Source organism: Canis lupus, chromosome 32, assembly GCF_048164855.1.
Source record: "Canis lupus baileyi chromosome 32, mCanLup2.hap1, whole genome shotgun sequence".
In the NCBI taxonomy this organism is placed as follows: domain Eukaryota; kingdom Metazoa; phylum Chordata; class Mammalia; order Carnivora; family Canidae; genus Canis; species Canis lupus.
The window spans coordinates 41,129,781-41,144,456 of NC_132869.1; the positions used below are offsets into that span (position 1 = coordinate 41,129,781).

The 14,676-nt window shown below is 66.9% G+C and overlaps 1 protein-coding gene and 1 long non-coding RNA gene across 13 annotated transcripts in view; one reads left to right on the forward strand and one right to left on the reverse strand.

The window, feature by feature from the left end:
• The window catches only part of ARID3B (AT-rich interaction domain 3B), a 54,021-nt gene extending 51,066 nt beyond the window's left edge, over positions 1-2,955 (forward strand). For 9 of the 12 annotated variants that reach the window (XM_072809642.1, XM_072809639.1, XM_072809643.1 and 6 more), the window contains one exon: positions 2,502-2,955. In XM_072809642.1, the coding sequence (XP_072665743.1) occupies positions 2,502-2,821 (320 nt within the window). In that variant the 3' untranslated portion in view covers positions 2,822-2,955. Of the gene's footprint in view, positions 1-486 lie in introns of all 12 variants that reach the window. The other 3 variants (XR_012022952.1, XM_072809647.1, XM_072809646.1) reach the window with 3 other exon arrangements.
• Positions 2,956-4,000: 1,045 nt separating this feature from the next.
• Positions 4,001-9,911, reverse strand: LOC140623294 (uncharacterized). The gene is made up of 3 exons (XR_012022953.1): positions 8,859-9,911; positions 6,052-8,543; positions 4,001-4,679 (listed from the first exon to the last, which is right to left on the reverse strand). It is a non-coding gene; the product is annotated as an uncharacterized lncRNA (long non-coding RNA).
• Positions 9,912-14,676: the final 4,765 nt, after the last annotated feature.

Sequence of the window (14,676 nt, forward strand, 5' to 3'; positions counted from 1 at the left end):
CCTCCAGCTCCACAGAGGGCAATTAAAACACGGATCTCGTCATGTCCCTCCCCCTCTTAGCAACTCCTGGGGCGTCACCACGGTGCAGGGCCAGCCTTCCTCCCGGGAGGCACACAGGCCTCCCTTCCTCCTCCTCCCTTCTCTGCAGCCTCACCTCTGCACACCCTGCCTTTGTCACCGTCCTCCCACTCAGGAGCCCACACGGCCAGACCGCCTCCAGCACGTTGCCACCTCCCCTCCGAGGCCCCGTCCTGGCACGTCTCCAGCTTGCCCCTGCCCTCTGACACCCCTCCTGTTCCCATCCACCCCCCCAGCCCTGGGGAGGGGAGCAGCGTCCGCAGGGCCCTGGTTCTCTCCTCAGGAGCGCCGTGTGCCTCCCTGCCCCTGGAGGCCCCCTGAGGGCAAGGTGTGCGGGCTCCGGCAGGGGCACACAGGGGACAGGGCGCCCGCCTGGCTCAGCCACTCACTCCCGCTCCCCCTGCCCAGGTGTGCTGTTCGCCCAGAAGCCCGTGGTCCACCTCCTCGCGGGGCCTGCCCCCCCAAGCATGGGCGGCAGTGCCAGCGGCAGCAGCAGCTCTCACTGCTCCCCGAGCCCTACCTCGTCCCGGGGCACCCCCAGCGCCGAGCCGTCCACCAGCTGGTCCCTCTGACGGCCAGGACCTGGCTCCCCACCCCGCGCTCTCCTGCCGAGAGGGAAGGAGGCTGATGCACAGTTTACCTCATCTCACGGAGCCCATGTCAAACACCATTTGGCCAGATGTTGAGAGTTTGGACATGTCCGTCTGTCCAGGCTCCATTCAGGTCCTGCTGTACTCTGGGGACAGGGAGAGGCTGCAGGGGCAGGACAGGGCAGCGTTGTCCAATCAGGGATTGTCTTGGAGAACCGGGCGGGGTCCGCGGGCTCCCGGCTTCCTCCCGGGTCCGCAGGCCACCTCCCGTCCCGGGCACAGTGTATCGACAATCGGTAAGCCGGCATGGGCTGGAGGCCCTCCAGAGCCTTTCCCCTTTAATTTATTGCCCTTTCCCTGCCTCCTGCCGTGACCCCAGGGTCCCTGGCTTCATTCCCTGCTCAGACCTCCAGACTAATTCCGCGTGGGCTGCTCGGCGCCAAGACCATGCTTTCGTGGCCCTTCTCTGCTGAGCACGGGATGGGGCCCTCCTAACCCACCTTGCCCACCGGGTGTGGTTCCAGAGGTGTGGGTCCCTCAAAGCCAAGTCTTGAAGCAGCCCTCAGGGCCCCGCACCCCCCCTTTAGAGTCCCAGGAAGGGGCACATGAGGGCAGTCCTCAGGTCCAGGCTGACTGAGCACCTGCTGAGGGAGAGGCAGAGCCAAGGGGGCTGCCCAGGCAGGCCCTGGCACCCGCTCCACACTGACCCTTCTCTCCCAGACCTCACGCCCTCACTCGCCCTTACTGGCCGGCTCTCCCAGAACAGCCCACTTGTCCCTTGGGCCCTCCCGTCTCATGGGGCCACCTCGGCCCCAGCGTCCCCAGACCTGCTGACGTCAGGTTCATTGAAATACCTCAGATTTGTAATTGCTGATGTTTTGATTCTTCAGGAAGTATTTGCATCTCTGAAATCTTTTTTTATATGTGTTTTGCTGACTTTTTTGTTTTTAATTTTTATTGTTATTGTAGCACCAAAGAAATGAAAGCAGATCACCCCCAGAGCCGAGCAAACATTTGGTACCCCAGCCCCTCCGGCCCTTCGCTAGGACCCCAGTGAGGAGGCGGGGAGGCAGGCAGGAGGGATGACTCAGGGATCAGAGTGGCGGGGGAGACAGTGGATCGAGAGGCCCGTGTTGGCAAAGGTTGGGTCCTGAGGCCACGCAGTCCCGGGGATGGCCCCGACCCATTTCCTGCCGAAGCAGGGCTTGTCCCACACCCTTGCCCGGCCCTCCAGGGTGGGGACAGAACGGTGGTCCTGGACTCAGCATTCCCAGCTCAGGGTAGGGGCAGGCCAGGGAGGCCCCGGGCCTTGTAGCGGCGGGGCTGCCCCAGGGAATCGGGGATGCCAGGACCTCTGTTCTCTGGGCCCCGGGCTGGAGCAGGCTGCTCCCGTGTCGGGAAGATGGGGTAATTGTCCCACAAGGCTCACCTCATTGGGCACGGCCCGCAGAGTTCCTAGAGCGCCAGCACTGTGACATCACCAGGCTCTGGCGGGGACAGGCCACGCGGGCAGGAGCCCTCGCACGGCCGGCCCTCGGCCCCGTCTGCGCAAGGAAAGGCAGCTCAAAAGCTTGAGCACAAAACAGCTACCTCAGCCCGGTAAGCTGCAGCTCCCCCCGGCCTTCCGCACACTCGCTGTCACACTCACACAGCCCCGTCCCCCGGGGCCTCACCCTCTTCCGCCCTCGGGAGCCTCCCCACCTTGCCCACCGGGTAAGCGCAGGCGGCAGGCAGAGAAGGGCGTCTGGGGTCTGGTGCCAGGGACGAGCCCAGTTGGCTGGCGCTGGGCCCACTTGAAAGTGTCGGAACACTTGGCCAGTGTGTCTTTCTCAGGGGTTCGGTCACGAAGGATGGACTCTTCCCAGCCGGAGGACACGGGCACGCACTGCGGCTTTCTGGTCATTGGATCCCCCTTCCCTAGGCAGCTGCCCGGCCTTGCCCTCTCGGCAAACCCTCTCTGCCCTCAAGGACAAAAGCAGGGTCTCGGCGTGAAAGCCCAAGAGCGGGGATGCCCGCAGGTGCTCCAGGGGCCGGGCCTGGGCCAGAGCAGCTTTCCCGGACGGTTCAGTCCCAAAGGCCCCAGGGCAGGCCGCGGGCCGGGCCGCTCTGCCCCCGCCCCGTCCACGCAGGCTCCGACCAGGAAGATGTGCTAGCACACGGTAGCCGAGGCGGTGATAAATACCTCAGACGTCCTCTTGCAGCAAGTGTCTGTATATGTTGTGGTTATTTTCTATCTTACATGTTCTCGAATGTTTATATTTCAATAAACCTCTACCTCTTCACACAAGCGGGTCTCTCGGGTGTTTTCTGTGACTCTCCCAGGGGGCGGGGAGGGCCCGGAGGGTGAAAAGGGTCTGCCTCTCTGAATCCCCAGGCCTTCGAACCTGCTGTCCTTTACTGCTCGTGCACCCCCGAGTGCTCACTCTCCTCTTGTTTGGGGCTTAGCGGGGCGCCCCGGCTATTGCCTGGCCAGCGGGACGGACTCCAGTGGTGCCACGTCAGTGCTCCGCAGGTGCAGGGCGGGGGCGGGGGGGCACCTAAGCCTTCTCCGAGCTCCTGCTGGGCGTGGACCCCGGGCTACGGAGCCCTGGCTTGTCTGGGAGGCGCGCACACTCATCCAATCAAAAACCGATTCTTTAGAGTGCAGCGTGACTCCCCCTGGCAGGTAGATGCTGGAGCAGCCCCCCGAGGAATCTCCGGAAAGCTCCCCGGAGGTGGCGAGATTTAGGCTGGAAGAGGGAGATGGTCAGCTGGAGACCTGAGGAACAGCACTCGCAGCAGGGCAGTGACACATCTGGAAACTCGGTGGCATCAAAGGACCTGCCCTTGGGGAACTGTGGCCAGGGCCTAGAGTTGATGGGGTGGAGGGGTGGAGAATCGGAAAGTGTGGCCGGGGCCAGGATGGATCCCAGACGAGGGGGTCTGGGTGCCATCCTCTGAGCATCAGGGCACTGCCAACACCTTTCAACCAGGAGGCTCAGAAAGAGACTTTTCTGGAAGGGTCTTCTGGGGCCGGGAGACATTCTGGGCACAGACTCCAGGGTGCTCAGACTATCTTTCTGACACGCACATCCTAGGGCTCCAACCCGGTTCTGGTGCAACCAAAAGAAATGGGCCGTGGGGGGAGCACGGGGGACCTGTAATTGCCCGTCTCCATGACGACATACACCTCACGCAGCCCCCAGCCCCCTGAGGCGGGCAAATGGGGACCTCTGCCACTTGGAAGTGCTGGCAAATGAGAGACACTGGGACAGTCTTGAGCCTCTCTCACTGATTTCTAAACACCTTTTGAAAGAAATAGCCAATACTTTGTGCTTTTTTTTTTTTTTTTTTTTAAGATTTTATTTATTTGACAGGACCCCTGGGTGGCTCAGCAGTTGAGCATCTGCCTTCGGCTCAGGGCGTGATCCTGGAGTCCCGGGATCGAGCCCCACGTCGGGCTCCCTGCATGGAGCCTGCTTCTCCCTCTGCCTGTGTCCCTGCCTCTCTCTCTGTGTCTCATGGATAAATAAATAACATTTTTTTAAAGAAGTATTTGAGAGACGGAGTGAGTGAGCAAGAGAGAGCAGAAGCAGGGAGAGTGGCGGAGGGAGAGGGTGAAGCCGACTCCCCACTGAGCAGAGAGCCCGATGCAAGTGTGACCTGGGATCACACTTCACCAGCTGAGCCACTCAGGCGCCCTTTTAGTGCTGCTTACAGCGTAATCTACGCCCGGCGTGGGCCTCCAGGGCACAACTCCGACATCCAGAGTTGCCTGCCCGCCGAGCAAGCCAGCCGGGCACTCCTAAGACTTGAACAACCGCCAACCCATAGTTGGTCTCACACCTCCCAGCTTCCTGTGACACAGCAGGAGGCTGCCACATGGAGCAGCGGTGGGCCTTGTCTACAGGGCATGGAGAGGAGGGCCGAGGCCGGAGACCTGCAGGGTGGGGACAGTGCACGGGGACTGCAGGAGGCGACGCTGAGGGAGACCGTGGCAGATGAGTCGGGCTCCCGACGGACCCGGAGAATCTAGGAAGAACAAGGCAATTCACAGAAGACGGACTTAGACACCTTGAGCAAGGAAGAATTTCTCAATCTAGATCCTCCGGAAGAGCTCACCAAAAGACACCCGCCGTCAAATGGCAAATAGGGGGCGCGCCTGGGGGCTCAGTCAGTTGAGCATTGCCTTTGGCTCAGGCCATGGTCTCAGGGTCCTGGGATCGAACCCCAAGTCAGACTCCCTGCTCATCCGCAATCTCTCTCTCTCTCTCTCAAATAGATAAAATCTTTAAAAATAAAATGAAGGGACGCCTAGGTGGCCGTCATTGGACGCCTGCCTTCGGCTCAGGTCATGATCCTGGAGTCCTGGGATCGAGTCCCGCATCGGGCTCCCTGCTCCACGGCCAGCCTGCTACTCCCTCTCCCTCTGCGGCTCCTCCTACTCATGCTCTCGCTCCCTCAAGTAAATAAATAAAATCTTTTAAAATAAAATAAATAAAAACAAAATGACAACATGGGAGAAGATGCAACACAAAACCAGCAGTAGCCAGAAGTGCGTGTGTGTGTTAATGCTCATTAAAAGCAAAAAGGAGGGTTGAGGAAAGGGGGCAAAGTCCTGAGCAGGTGTTTTGTAGAAGAGGAAGGACGAACGGCTGGACCTCACCGCGGGCGGGGAAATGCACGGAAAGCGGGTCGGCGCCTTCAGGTTGTCACCAGGTCCCGGCGGGGACGGGGAGCCACGGGAGCCCTCGCCGGCCGCTGGGGGGTACCTGCGCCCAGCAGCCGGCAGCCGAGGCCCGCATCCGGGAGCTGCCCGCGGCCCCGGGGCTCCACGGCGGATTTCTGAACGCGCTGTGCGCTGCTTAGGCTCTTCGCGTGAATGAAGTCCTCGGACCCGGTACATGTTTATGACACAGGACTATTGTCCCCATTTTAAAGATGAGGAAACTGAGGCCTGAGGCCTACGCTGCCCCGCCGCAGGGGCCCTCACCAGGGGCTCCGCCCAGAGCCACCCCCCCGCCCCGTGCCCTGCCCAGGGCTCCTCCACGAGGCGGCGACTCGGGTCACATCGCAGGGGCAGGGGCTGAAGGGCGTCACACGTGCCGCGGACCGCAGGGCGGGGAAAGGGCTCCGGGGGCAGCGGGGGGGGGGGGGGGGGGGCGACCCAGGCCCTCGCAGGGCCCCGCCCCGCCCCCAGCCGCCGTCCCGCCCTCTCATTGGCCGGCGCTGGCCCCGTGCCCTCCACGCAGCCAATCGGGGCGAGGGGGCGGGGCGGCCGGGCGCCGCGCGGGAAGCCCGAAGCCGGCGGGGCTCCCGGGGGGCCCAGGGACGGCGGGGAAGGCCGAGGGGGCGGCGGGGGCGGCGGGGGCGGCGGGAGGAGGGGCCCCGGGCAGCGACTTACCTGCGTGGGGTGCAGGGGCACGCGGGCGGGGGCGGCCTCCGCGGAAGGTTCTCGGCGCCTGAGGCCAGCGAGCAACGGGGGGCCCCGACAGGTCGGGTCTGCGTGTCCTCCCGGGGACCTCCCGGGTGACCCGAACCGCCCCATCCGGTTGCACCGCCCGGGAATCGTCGGCTGCGCCTGCGGTCACCGAAATGCAGCCTTTTGCACCATGAGAAACAGGGCAGTTGACGGCCACCAGGTTCGCTCTGAGTCCAGTCTCAGCCCTGGGGAGACGACTTCAGCCGCAGCCCAGGTGGGCTCGACCCCCCGGAACTCGGCCCCCCGCAGCCCCCCCCCCGCAGAGCCCCGCGCCGGGCGGAGAACCCTCCGCAGGAGACTCGGGGGGAGCAGCGTGAGCCGCGTTCTGTCCTCTGCAAAACTCTGCCTCGGTGAAGTCCTCGCCGGCGGGGCGGGGGTTCCAGCTCTAGAGGCTTCGGGCCCAGCTGCAGAGCCCTGTGGGGCAGGAAGCACAGCGGGCTGGGGGGGGTCGGAAAGGGGGAGCTGGCCAGGTGGCCTCCTGCGGGTCACCGCCAAGCCGGCCTTGCCCGTGGCCGCGGAGATGGCCAATCTGTCCAGCTCAGAAACCGCGAGAAGCCCCCTTTCCGGGACAGGTTGGGGGGCCCCGGGGCTTAGCTGCCGGCTTGCTGTGTGGCTGCGGGCGCGTTACTGTCCTCTGGGCAGCCTCCCGGTCTGTGGAGCGGGGCCTCGAGTGACCCGGGCCGGAAGTGAATCAGAACTCCCTCTGAAGCCTGAAGCCCGGTGCCCGGCGCTCAAGTCCGGCGGAATGTCCGTGGCCACCGTTCCGCTGGCCCCAGAGCAGCGGGTGGACCGACCGGCCCCAGCAGGACCCCGGCACCCCGGCCGCTCCCGGCCCAGCTCCGTTCCGAGCCAGCGGGGCCCGCCGGGAAAGGGCAGGTGACCTCCTCCGCCGAAAGGCAGGAAGCTGGTGCCACCTTGGCACCTCGGGCCCTGTGGCGGGCAGGGGACCGGGAGGCCTCCACTGCGCCGCCCGGCGCGGGGGCTCAGAGCTTCGGGGCTCCCCCTCCCCAGGGAGCCCTGGCTGCGTCTTGGTTTCTGGCCGTCCCGGTCCGCAGTCACTGTCCCGGTCAGTCTGTGGCAGAAGGAGGCTGTGACCCACGCCCCGCCTGGGGCAGTGCCCGCCGCCAGCTGTCCGAATGGCAGGCCGGCGGGGGTGACCCGGCTCTCCCCAGGGAAGGGCCCTCGGGCGCCCGCCCGCCCTCAGCTTGCGCAGAGGCAGGGGTTGCTCCGTTCCCCAGAGGGTCCCCGGCTGTACCCTGGGGGGCGCCAGAGCCTGGTGCTCGGGCCACATGGGCTCTGCCCCCTGGGGACACTGTCTCAGCCTGAGGGTCGGAACCCCTGAGTCCCCCAGGTCCCACCGGCAGGCGACCTCACCCCTTAGGGGTCCCCAGATTGCAGCCGAGGCGAAGGCTAGGGGTCCTGTCGCCCCGGGTGGTGGCCCGGCCACCTTATCGGTCCCTGGCAGCTCCCGGTGACAGCATCTGGCTTCCTGACTGTCACTTGCCCACAACGCTGTGGCGGAGCTCTGGAGCCTCCGTGGGTTTCCGACCTTAGCACGGGTGCCCCCCGGCCCCAGGCCTGGGAACTGGGAACCAGGTGCACGTCTCATGTGAGCCCCTCTGAGGTAGGTCAGCCGGTACCCCGCTTCACCGCTGGGAGCCCGAGCTGCCCGGGGGCACCAGCCTCCTTGGCTCTGCAGGCCTCTCCCACCCAAAGCCACCTGGCCACGCCCTTCCTGCTCCGTCCCCAGTCCCCCAGAGGCCAAGGCAGGCGGGGGAGTACCCCAGGGTGCAGCCTGGCAGTGTGTCTCCCCGCCCAGCGTGTCCTCCAGGGCCCTCTCCTGTCTACCCCAAAGCCTCAGGGGAAGGGGAAGAGCTCGGGGCGCCTCTGTGACAGAGGGGGCTTCTCCCGTGGAGCCCCTCACTCCTCGGTCCCCACTTTCCCACCCCAGCTTCTTGGCAAGGCTCCCCGTCACCTGGGGTGCAGGCCCGGGGCAGTGAGCGCTATCCAGGGCCTGGGCCTCCCAGGAGCAAGGACAGAGTCTGGGGAAGGGCAGGCTGGGGCACAGGGGCTGGCACAGGGGACCGCGTGGCCCCTGGACACGCAGGCCCGGCAGAGGCGCTGAACGCCGGGTTCTGGGCACCCTCCGGGCCCAGCTGCTCCTGCAGAGAAGTGTGCGCGTGGGAGGCGGGGAGGGGGTCACTGGCTCCTAACCTCATCTGGCTCTTCAGGCTGTCACCCACCCGGTCCCCGCAGCCCATTCTCATGGGGGGCCCGCCTGGGACTGCCTTGACCAAACGTGGGGCTGGTGGCTGGGAGACGCTGGGAGAGGCCGCGAGGACAGCACCCGCGGAGCGAGCGGGAGGCCTGTCGGCTCCTCTCCACGCGTGCGGGACCACAGAGGCCGCTGAATCCTAAAACAGAATGGAGGTACCCCTCAGGCTCCCCGTCCGCTACACTGCTCTCGGGAGCAGGCCAGGGCTCCGAGCCCTCATCTCCAGACCCCCCACCGTCCCCCACCGTGTGCCAGGCCCGGCCTGCAAAGCCTTCGTCCTGATGCACTTGCTTTGCACTGATGGGTGAGCCCAGCCCGTGTGCCCGGGCCCCTCTACACCAGGGCAAAGGGGAGGCTGCCTGGGGCTCCAGCCTGGGATGGGTCAGTGGATCATCCCGATGGTCCCAACTCCCCACTTCCAACAGCCAGGCACCCCACCCAACCCCTGCCTCACCTCCCCAGTGGCCTTGGTCTTAGCTCTCCGGTCCCTGGTCACCAGGGCCCAGTGTGTTCTTAGAGGGTCCGGTCCACACCACCAAGGCGGATCCGAGCCTCATCCTCTGCCTGGGAGGCCCCACCTCGAGCTCTGCCCCCACCCGGACCTGAGGGAGCACAGCCAGGACTCCGGGCACTTTTACTCCCCGTAGGGCCGTCCCCCGCTGCCCCAGGCGCCCAGGAGACCCCGCGGTGCTAGTCCCTCGGGACTGTGGCCGGAGCTGAGGGGAGCGGGCTTGTCTGGCCCCAGGCCTCCGCAGGGGGGGAGTGTGGCGGGGAGCTCATCCCTGCGCAGACTCAGGGGCGGGGGAGCTTTGCCACGGCCTGCGCCTGTGGGACGGGGCCAGGGCTGGGACTCAGGGACACCCGCCTCCCGTCCGGCTTCTCGTTCTCATTCGGGGCTGCGGGCAGGCCCGGGCCACGCTGACCTGGGGGTTCCTGACCCAATCTCAGCGCCAGCCGTGCCCTGCTCCCCGGCATCCAGCTCAGCCCCGAGTGCAAGGCGCTCGTCCACTTGGACACGTGGGCTGCCCACGCCCCACGGCGGCACCTGAGCCCCGAAGCCCCACGGAGGGGCAGGCAGGGCGTGCGGGGCTCACCACACAGACCGAGAGCCTGGGCCGTCGAGGAAAAGTGGCTGCTGACTGCGGCAGAGCCCGGGCACCCCACTCTTGCACCAGGCCCCTGATTTCAGGTCTGGGAAAGACTCGGGTCACCAGGAAGGGCTCCTTGAGGGCCCTGATCCCAGGTGGGCTCCGTACCGCCCCCCAGGCAGCCTCCAGCCCCCGCCCCGCCTCTGGATCCCGGCAGCCATCCAGGGGTTTTCCTTCCCCAAAGCCCGTGTCTCGCTCTGTCGCTGGCCACGGAGGGGGTCCCCACACCGTCCTCTCACACCCGTAAGTACAGGTTCCTGGGTCTGTGCGGAGCCTGGCCTGTGGAGCCCGATCTCCAGCTGCACCGGCCCGGGGCTCCGGAACACCCCCCATGCGGAGGACTCCCCCACCAGCTCTCCCCCACCGGCTCCCCCCCCGCACCCGCGCCAGGCATTGTCAGTGGCAACTTCTACCCACTCAGTGGGTGTGTGGCCCCAAACCACGAGCTCTGGGGACGAGGGGTGGTCTGATCTGACCTTGGTCCTCCGGCGCACAGCAGGGGGCCCGACGGGCGGTCGTGTTGGGTGCAGGCAAGGAAGGGTGGGCGGGCGCCGGGGCACAGGAGTTAGAAGCAGAATGAGGGGGTGTAGCATCAAGCTAGGGGGCGTTCTAAGAGCTGGAGGCGCCTAACTGGCTTGCAGTGGGAGAGACTGGGCAGCGGGGAAGAGCGGGTGGAGGGGCGTGCAGGGAGGGAGGCCGGGGAGGCGGGGAGGCCGGGGCTCCTGCACCTGCGGCCGCTCTGCAGCTCTCCTGCGGAGTCGGGGCAACCGCCACCTGGCGCCCCGGGCCTTCCTGTGCTCAGCCCCCCAGCTGCCCGTGAGGGGGCGCGGTACCTCCGAGGCCTGGGGTGTGCTAGTAGAAATGGAGCTGTCCGGGCACTGCGGGGGCCCCAGGTCACCCCAACCCACTTCCGGTGGCTTCTTTCCAAGTGGCACAGATGTGCTCGCTAGGTCTCACCGGCTGGGGAGGGGACTAGGGTGGAGATGCCTCCTCTGCGGTCCCCTACACACACGGGAGCCTCGGTCCCAGGCACTTCCACCGCTGAGCACCCCGACTTGAGCCCCGCAGCTAGGGTCCTCTCCCCTCTGCCCCCAGCCTGGCCCTGGGCCGGCAGCAGGGCTTTGGCCACGTGTGGCAGAGGCAGGACTTGCTGAAGCTGAAAGATTTCCCACACGCTGCCCCGAAAGGGCCCAAACCGGGACAACCAGGGGGACTGATCCCTGGGGAAGGGAGCCTGGCTTCGGCCACGTGAGTCAGGGTTTGGGGCTCAGGGCTGTTCCAGCCGGAGGAGACGGGGCTGGCCCACCTCCTGCCCACAGGGCCACCTCGCCCAGCGTGAGAGCCGGGCCCCCAGTCCAGCGGGGACAATAGGAGGGTGGGACCGAGCAGCACCCCCACCCCCGCAGCCCCTGGGGCCTGCACAGGGCCCTCTGCCAGCACCGCCTCCGAGGCAGTCACTGCAGCGGCCACCGGCGCTTCCCCCCAGCCTCCCGCTCACCTGGGGGGACCCCCCACTCCACCCAGTCAACAGCTGCACCTCCACCAGGACTGTGGCTCCGTGTGCCAGGCCTGCGCTCGGGCAGCCCGCCCCTACCGCAGCCCCTGCTTCCCTCCTCCCCAGCACCCAACTCCTCCAGGAGGCCCCCCCTGACCGCAGCCCACGGACGCTGCTCCGAGCTCCAGGCCTCGGCTCTGGACCGGGCGGCACCAGGCTGCACGCTGTCAACAAAGGATGCTCTTCGTGGGACCCCGAGTGGGGCGGTGCTGGAGCGTGCTGTGGGGACGTCCTGCTCCGGTCCGTCCCTCCTGGATGTTCTCTCTTCCTCACGGTCACCCGGCTTCGGAATCCCCCAAGGGCGGGGCCTAGACTCCCCTGCTTCTCTGCCCCCTGGCACAGGTGGGCACAGGCTTGCTCGGTCGGCGCCCTGCACACCCTGTGGGGCCAGCCCTGCCAGGGCTCTTGGGCAACCTGGGCAAGCACGAGCAGCTGCTCCTATAGGAAGGTTGCGTCCTGAGCCTGGGTGGGGACTCAGACTCCATCCAGGCCCTGAAGAGCGGGGGTGACTTCCCAAATGCTTGGCGGGGGCGGGGGGGGGAAGGGGGTCCCTCTCTGGGCTGCACGGAAGCCTCTTTCTTGCCTTCTTCCTTCCCTGCTGCTGCTCCAAGAACGAAGGCCAGAGAATAGAGTATAAGGCAGGGCCACGTTCAGGGCCGTGCCCGCGTCCACTTAGAAGAGGCCCCGGGCCAAGGGGGGGCTGTTGGCTCCTCTGCTCCAAACACAGCTGCGCCTTCTCCACCCCGCCCGCAGCAGCAGGATCTGCCCCAGGACTGGGTGCCCTGGCTTGTCTTTCGCGTCCTGGTCTGGCCTCCTCTACTCCTGTCCCTGGGCCCCCTGGCCACTGTGCCTCTCCGGCTCCAGGTGGGCCAGGGGCGGGAGTGGGGTGCTGCCCAGGGCGCTGGTGAGGGCCGTCCCTGCCCCCGGGCGCAGCCGCGCCTGCGGACCCCGATCGCACAGGCTGGCTCTGCTGTGATGAGCCCAGCCAGGGCCCGCCGCCAGCCCAGCATGGACCTGTGCCCTGGCTCACACACAAGGGACACAGCGCGGAGGGGGTGCCCAACTATTATCGCTACGGGCCCCAGATGTGTGGCCCTCCACTGCCAGCCGGACCTGAGGCGGACGGGCCGCTGATGGCTTTGGAGCTCCAGCAACAGGACGAGGGACGCTGTCGTGGAATAAGGGCTGGGAGGCAGGAGCAGACAGGCTGCCAGGTGGCTCCCCAGGGTGACCCCAGGCACGGGAGGGAGCAGGAGCTCTAGGAGGGGTCAGCTGCGGGCTGAGACCCCCAGGTCACTAGGCTGTCACAGGGTAGCACTGCCCACACCCTCCCATGTGGCACGGGTGCTGGGTACCTCCCCTAGGACCTTCAGCTTGCATGAACCTTCACCCTCCTCTCCCCTGGGGACCGTAGCTTTCACCAGGGGCAACTGGGCCTTGAAGGGAATCCTTCTGTCCACTGGGCCAAAGCCAGCCACCTCCCTTGCTCCCTCCAAGTCTCCCAAGGCAGGGACCCCAGCCCTTCCTTTGCCTCCAGGGTGCCCCCAGTCACACCAGGTAGTGCACCACACACCTCCAGGGGGCGCCATTCGCGGAGGCGACATGCAGCACAGCAGCCCTGCTGGGGACCTGATTCCCATCTGTCTCCTTTGGAAGCCCAGACCTTGACAAGCCTTCTTCCTGGTGAGAACACGACCCAGATGTGGGCCCCAGCCCTGAGCATTCTGGAGCCCTCAGCCTGGGAAGAGGACCCTGCTAGCTCAGGGGACGTACCGGGGCTGTGGATAAGCAAGGAAGACTGCAGGGGGGGGGGCGGGAGACGGCTGGGCCAGGAGCCCCCCAGGGCCCCGCGGAGTCCCAGCTCGCATCCCGCCTCTGCAGCACCTGTGCTGCCTGCACGGCCGCCCCTGCCGGCCACACCCACGGTCCTTCTGACAGCCTCTGGCTGGCTCCTGGGCTGAGCACCTGCCAGGAAAGGGGGTGGTCAGGCTTCGACCCGGCCCCGATGCCCCTGCACCCTTCGGTGGGCCTCCAGGAGCAGGCGTGCCAGGGGGACATGGGGCAGCCTCCAGGGCCACGGGCTCTGCCTCTGTGTGCGCCCCGGGGTGGGGCAGTCCTGCCCTCCGAGCAGCGGCTCCGAGGCCCCGGGGCTGAGCGCGCACCTAACCCTGACGGCCTCCTATAACCCTGACGGCCCCCTATAACCCTGACGGCCTCCTATAACCCTGACGGCCCCCTATAACCCTGACGGCCCCCTATAACCCTGGCGGCCTCCTATAACCCTGACGGCCCCCTATAACCCTGACGGCCCCCTATAACCCTGATGGCCCCCTATAACCCTGGCGGCCCCGGGGCCCAGCGTTTTCAGATTTCAAACCAACATCAGCCTCGAGCCCACTAAGCAGATCTCTCGTCCAACGGCTTCCAAGCGCCGTGGGGCTGACTGGCCCGGCCACTTGCTGACCACCAAGCTCATCGGGCCTCCCCGGCTGGGGCAGCGGAACCGAAGCTCAGCAGGGGACGCCAGTTGCCCCAGGTCAGGAAGCGGGACCGCTGCAAACTGGGCCCTGCTGCTCGCCCCCCCCAGTACGGGTGTCCGGGACCCATGATTTAGCTCTAACGTGGGGGTCAGAAGGCCCTAAACCAGCTTAGCGCCTCGGCACGCCCCAGGCTTCCACAGCTTTGGCTGTACGATGGGGGCCCCGGGCGCCACCAGCCACCAGCTTGGCAACGGGACCGCTCAGCCTCGCTTCGCCTCTGGGCCGGAGCCTCGGGTTCCTACCACTGTCCTTCCGCCCACGGCCCCTGCCCCAGCTGCGTGGGCCCGGGAGAGGGCGCCCACTGAGGAGAGGCTCCGGGCCGAGCTCCCCCGCCCCCTGACTTGCTCGCTCCTCGCTCCTGTTCCCAGACTGGGGCTCAGGATCGCCGCCACCCGCCAGCCCTCTCCCTGCTGTCACCCAGACGCCAGGCCACATCCTTGCAGCCCCTCCGCGCTCTCTCCACGTTTCAGCACCTTGCAGGGCCTGACGACGGCCCCTGGCACCGGGGAGGGGGGGCGGGCAGCACCCACTGCACCACGGCTGTGGGCCCGGTCTTCCCGCTAAAACCAGGCGGGCCCCAAGGACGGCCCCCAGCGCTTACTGGGAACCCGCACCTGCCTGCTTGCTGCGGGTGGCGGCGGCCGGGTGGAGCCGGTGCAGCCGGAGCGGACGAAGGCACAGCGCCCAGGGCCCGGACACGGGGAGGGGGCCTGGCTGTCCCTGCAGCGCCCACGGAGGCTTCCCGGGCTCCCCGCGCCCAGGCTCAAAGGGGAATTCACTGCCCAGGGAAGGCAAAGGCGGCCGTGGAGAGTCGAGGGGGCGGGGCGGGAGGCCGGGAGCTGCAGCCCGGCAGGCAGGGGCCGAGCCGGGGGCGGGAGCCGCTGCGGGTCCCGCCGCAGCCCCTGAGCCAGGCCGCACTCTCGCACCCAGAGAAGGCTTGGTGGGCGCGGGCCGCAGAGGCGCTGCTGGAGCCCGTCCTGCGGGAGGGGCCGTGCGCTTCGCCCCGCCACGTCCCCCCACTCCGCCTTC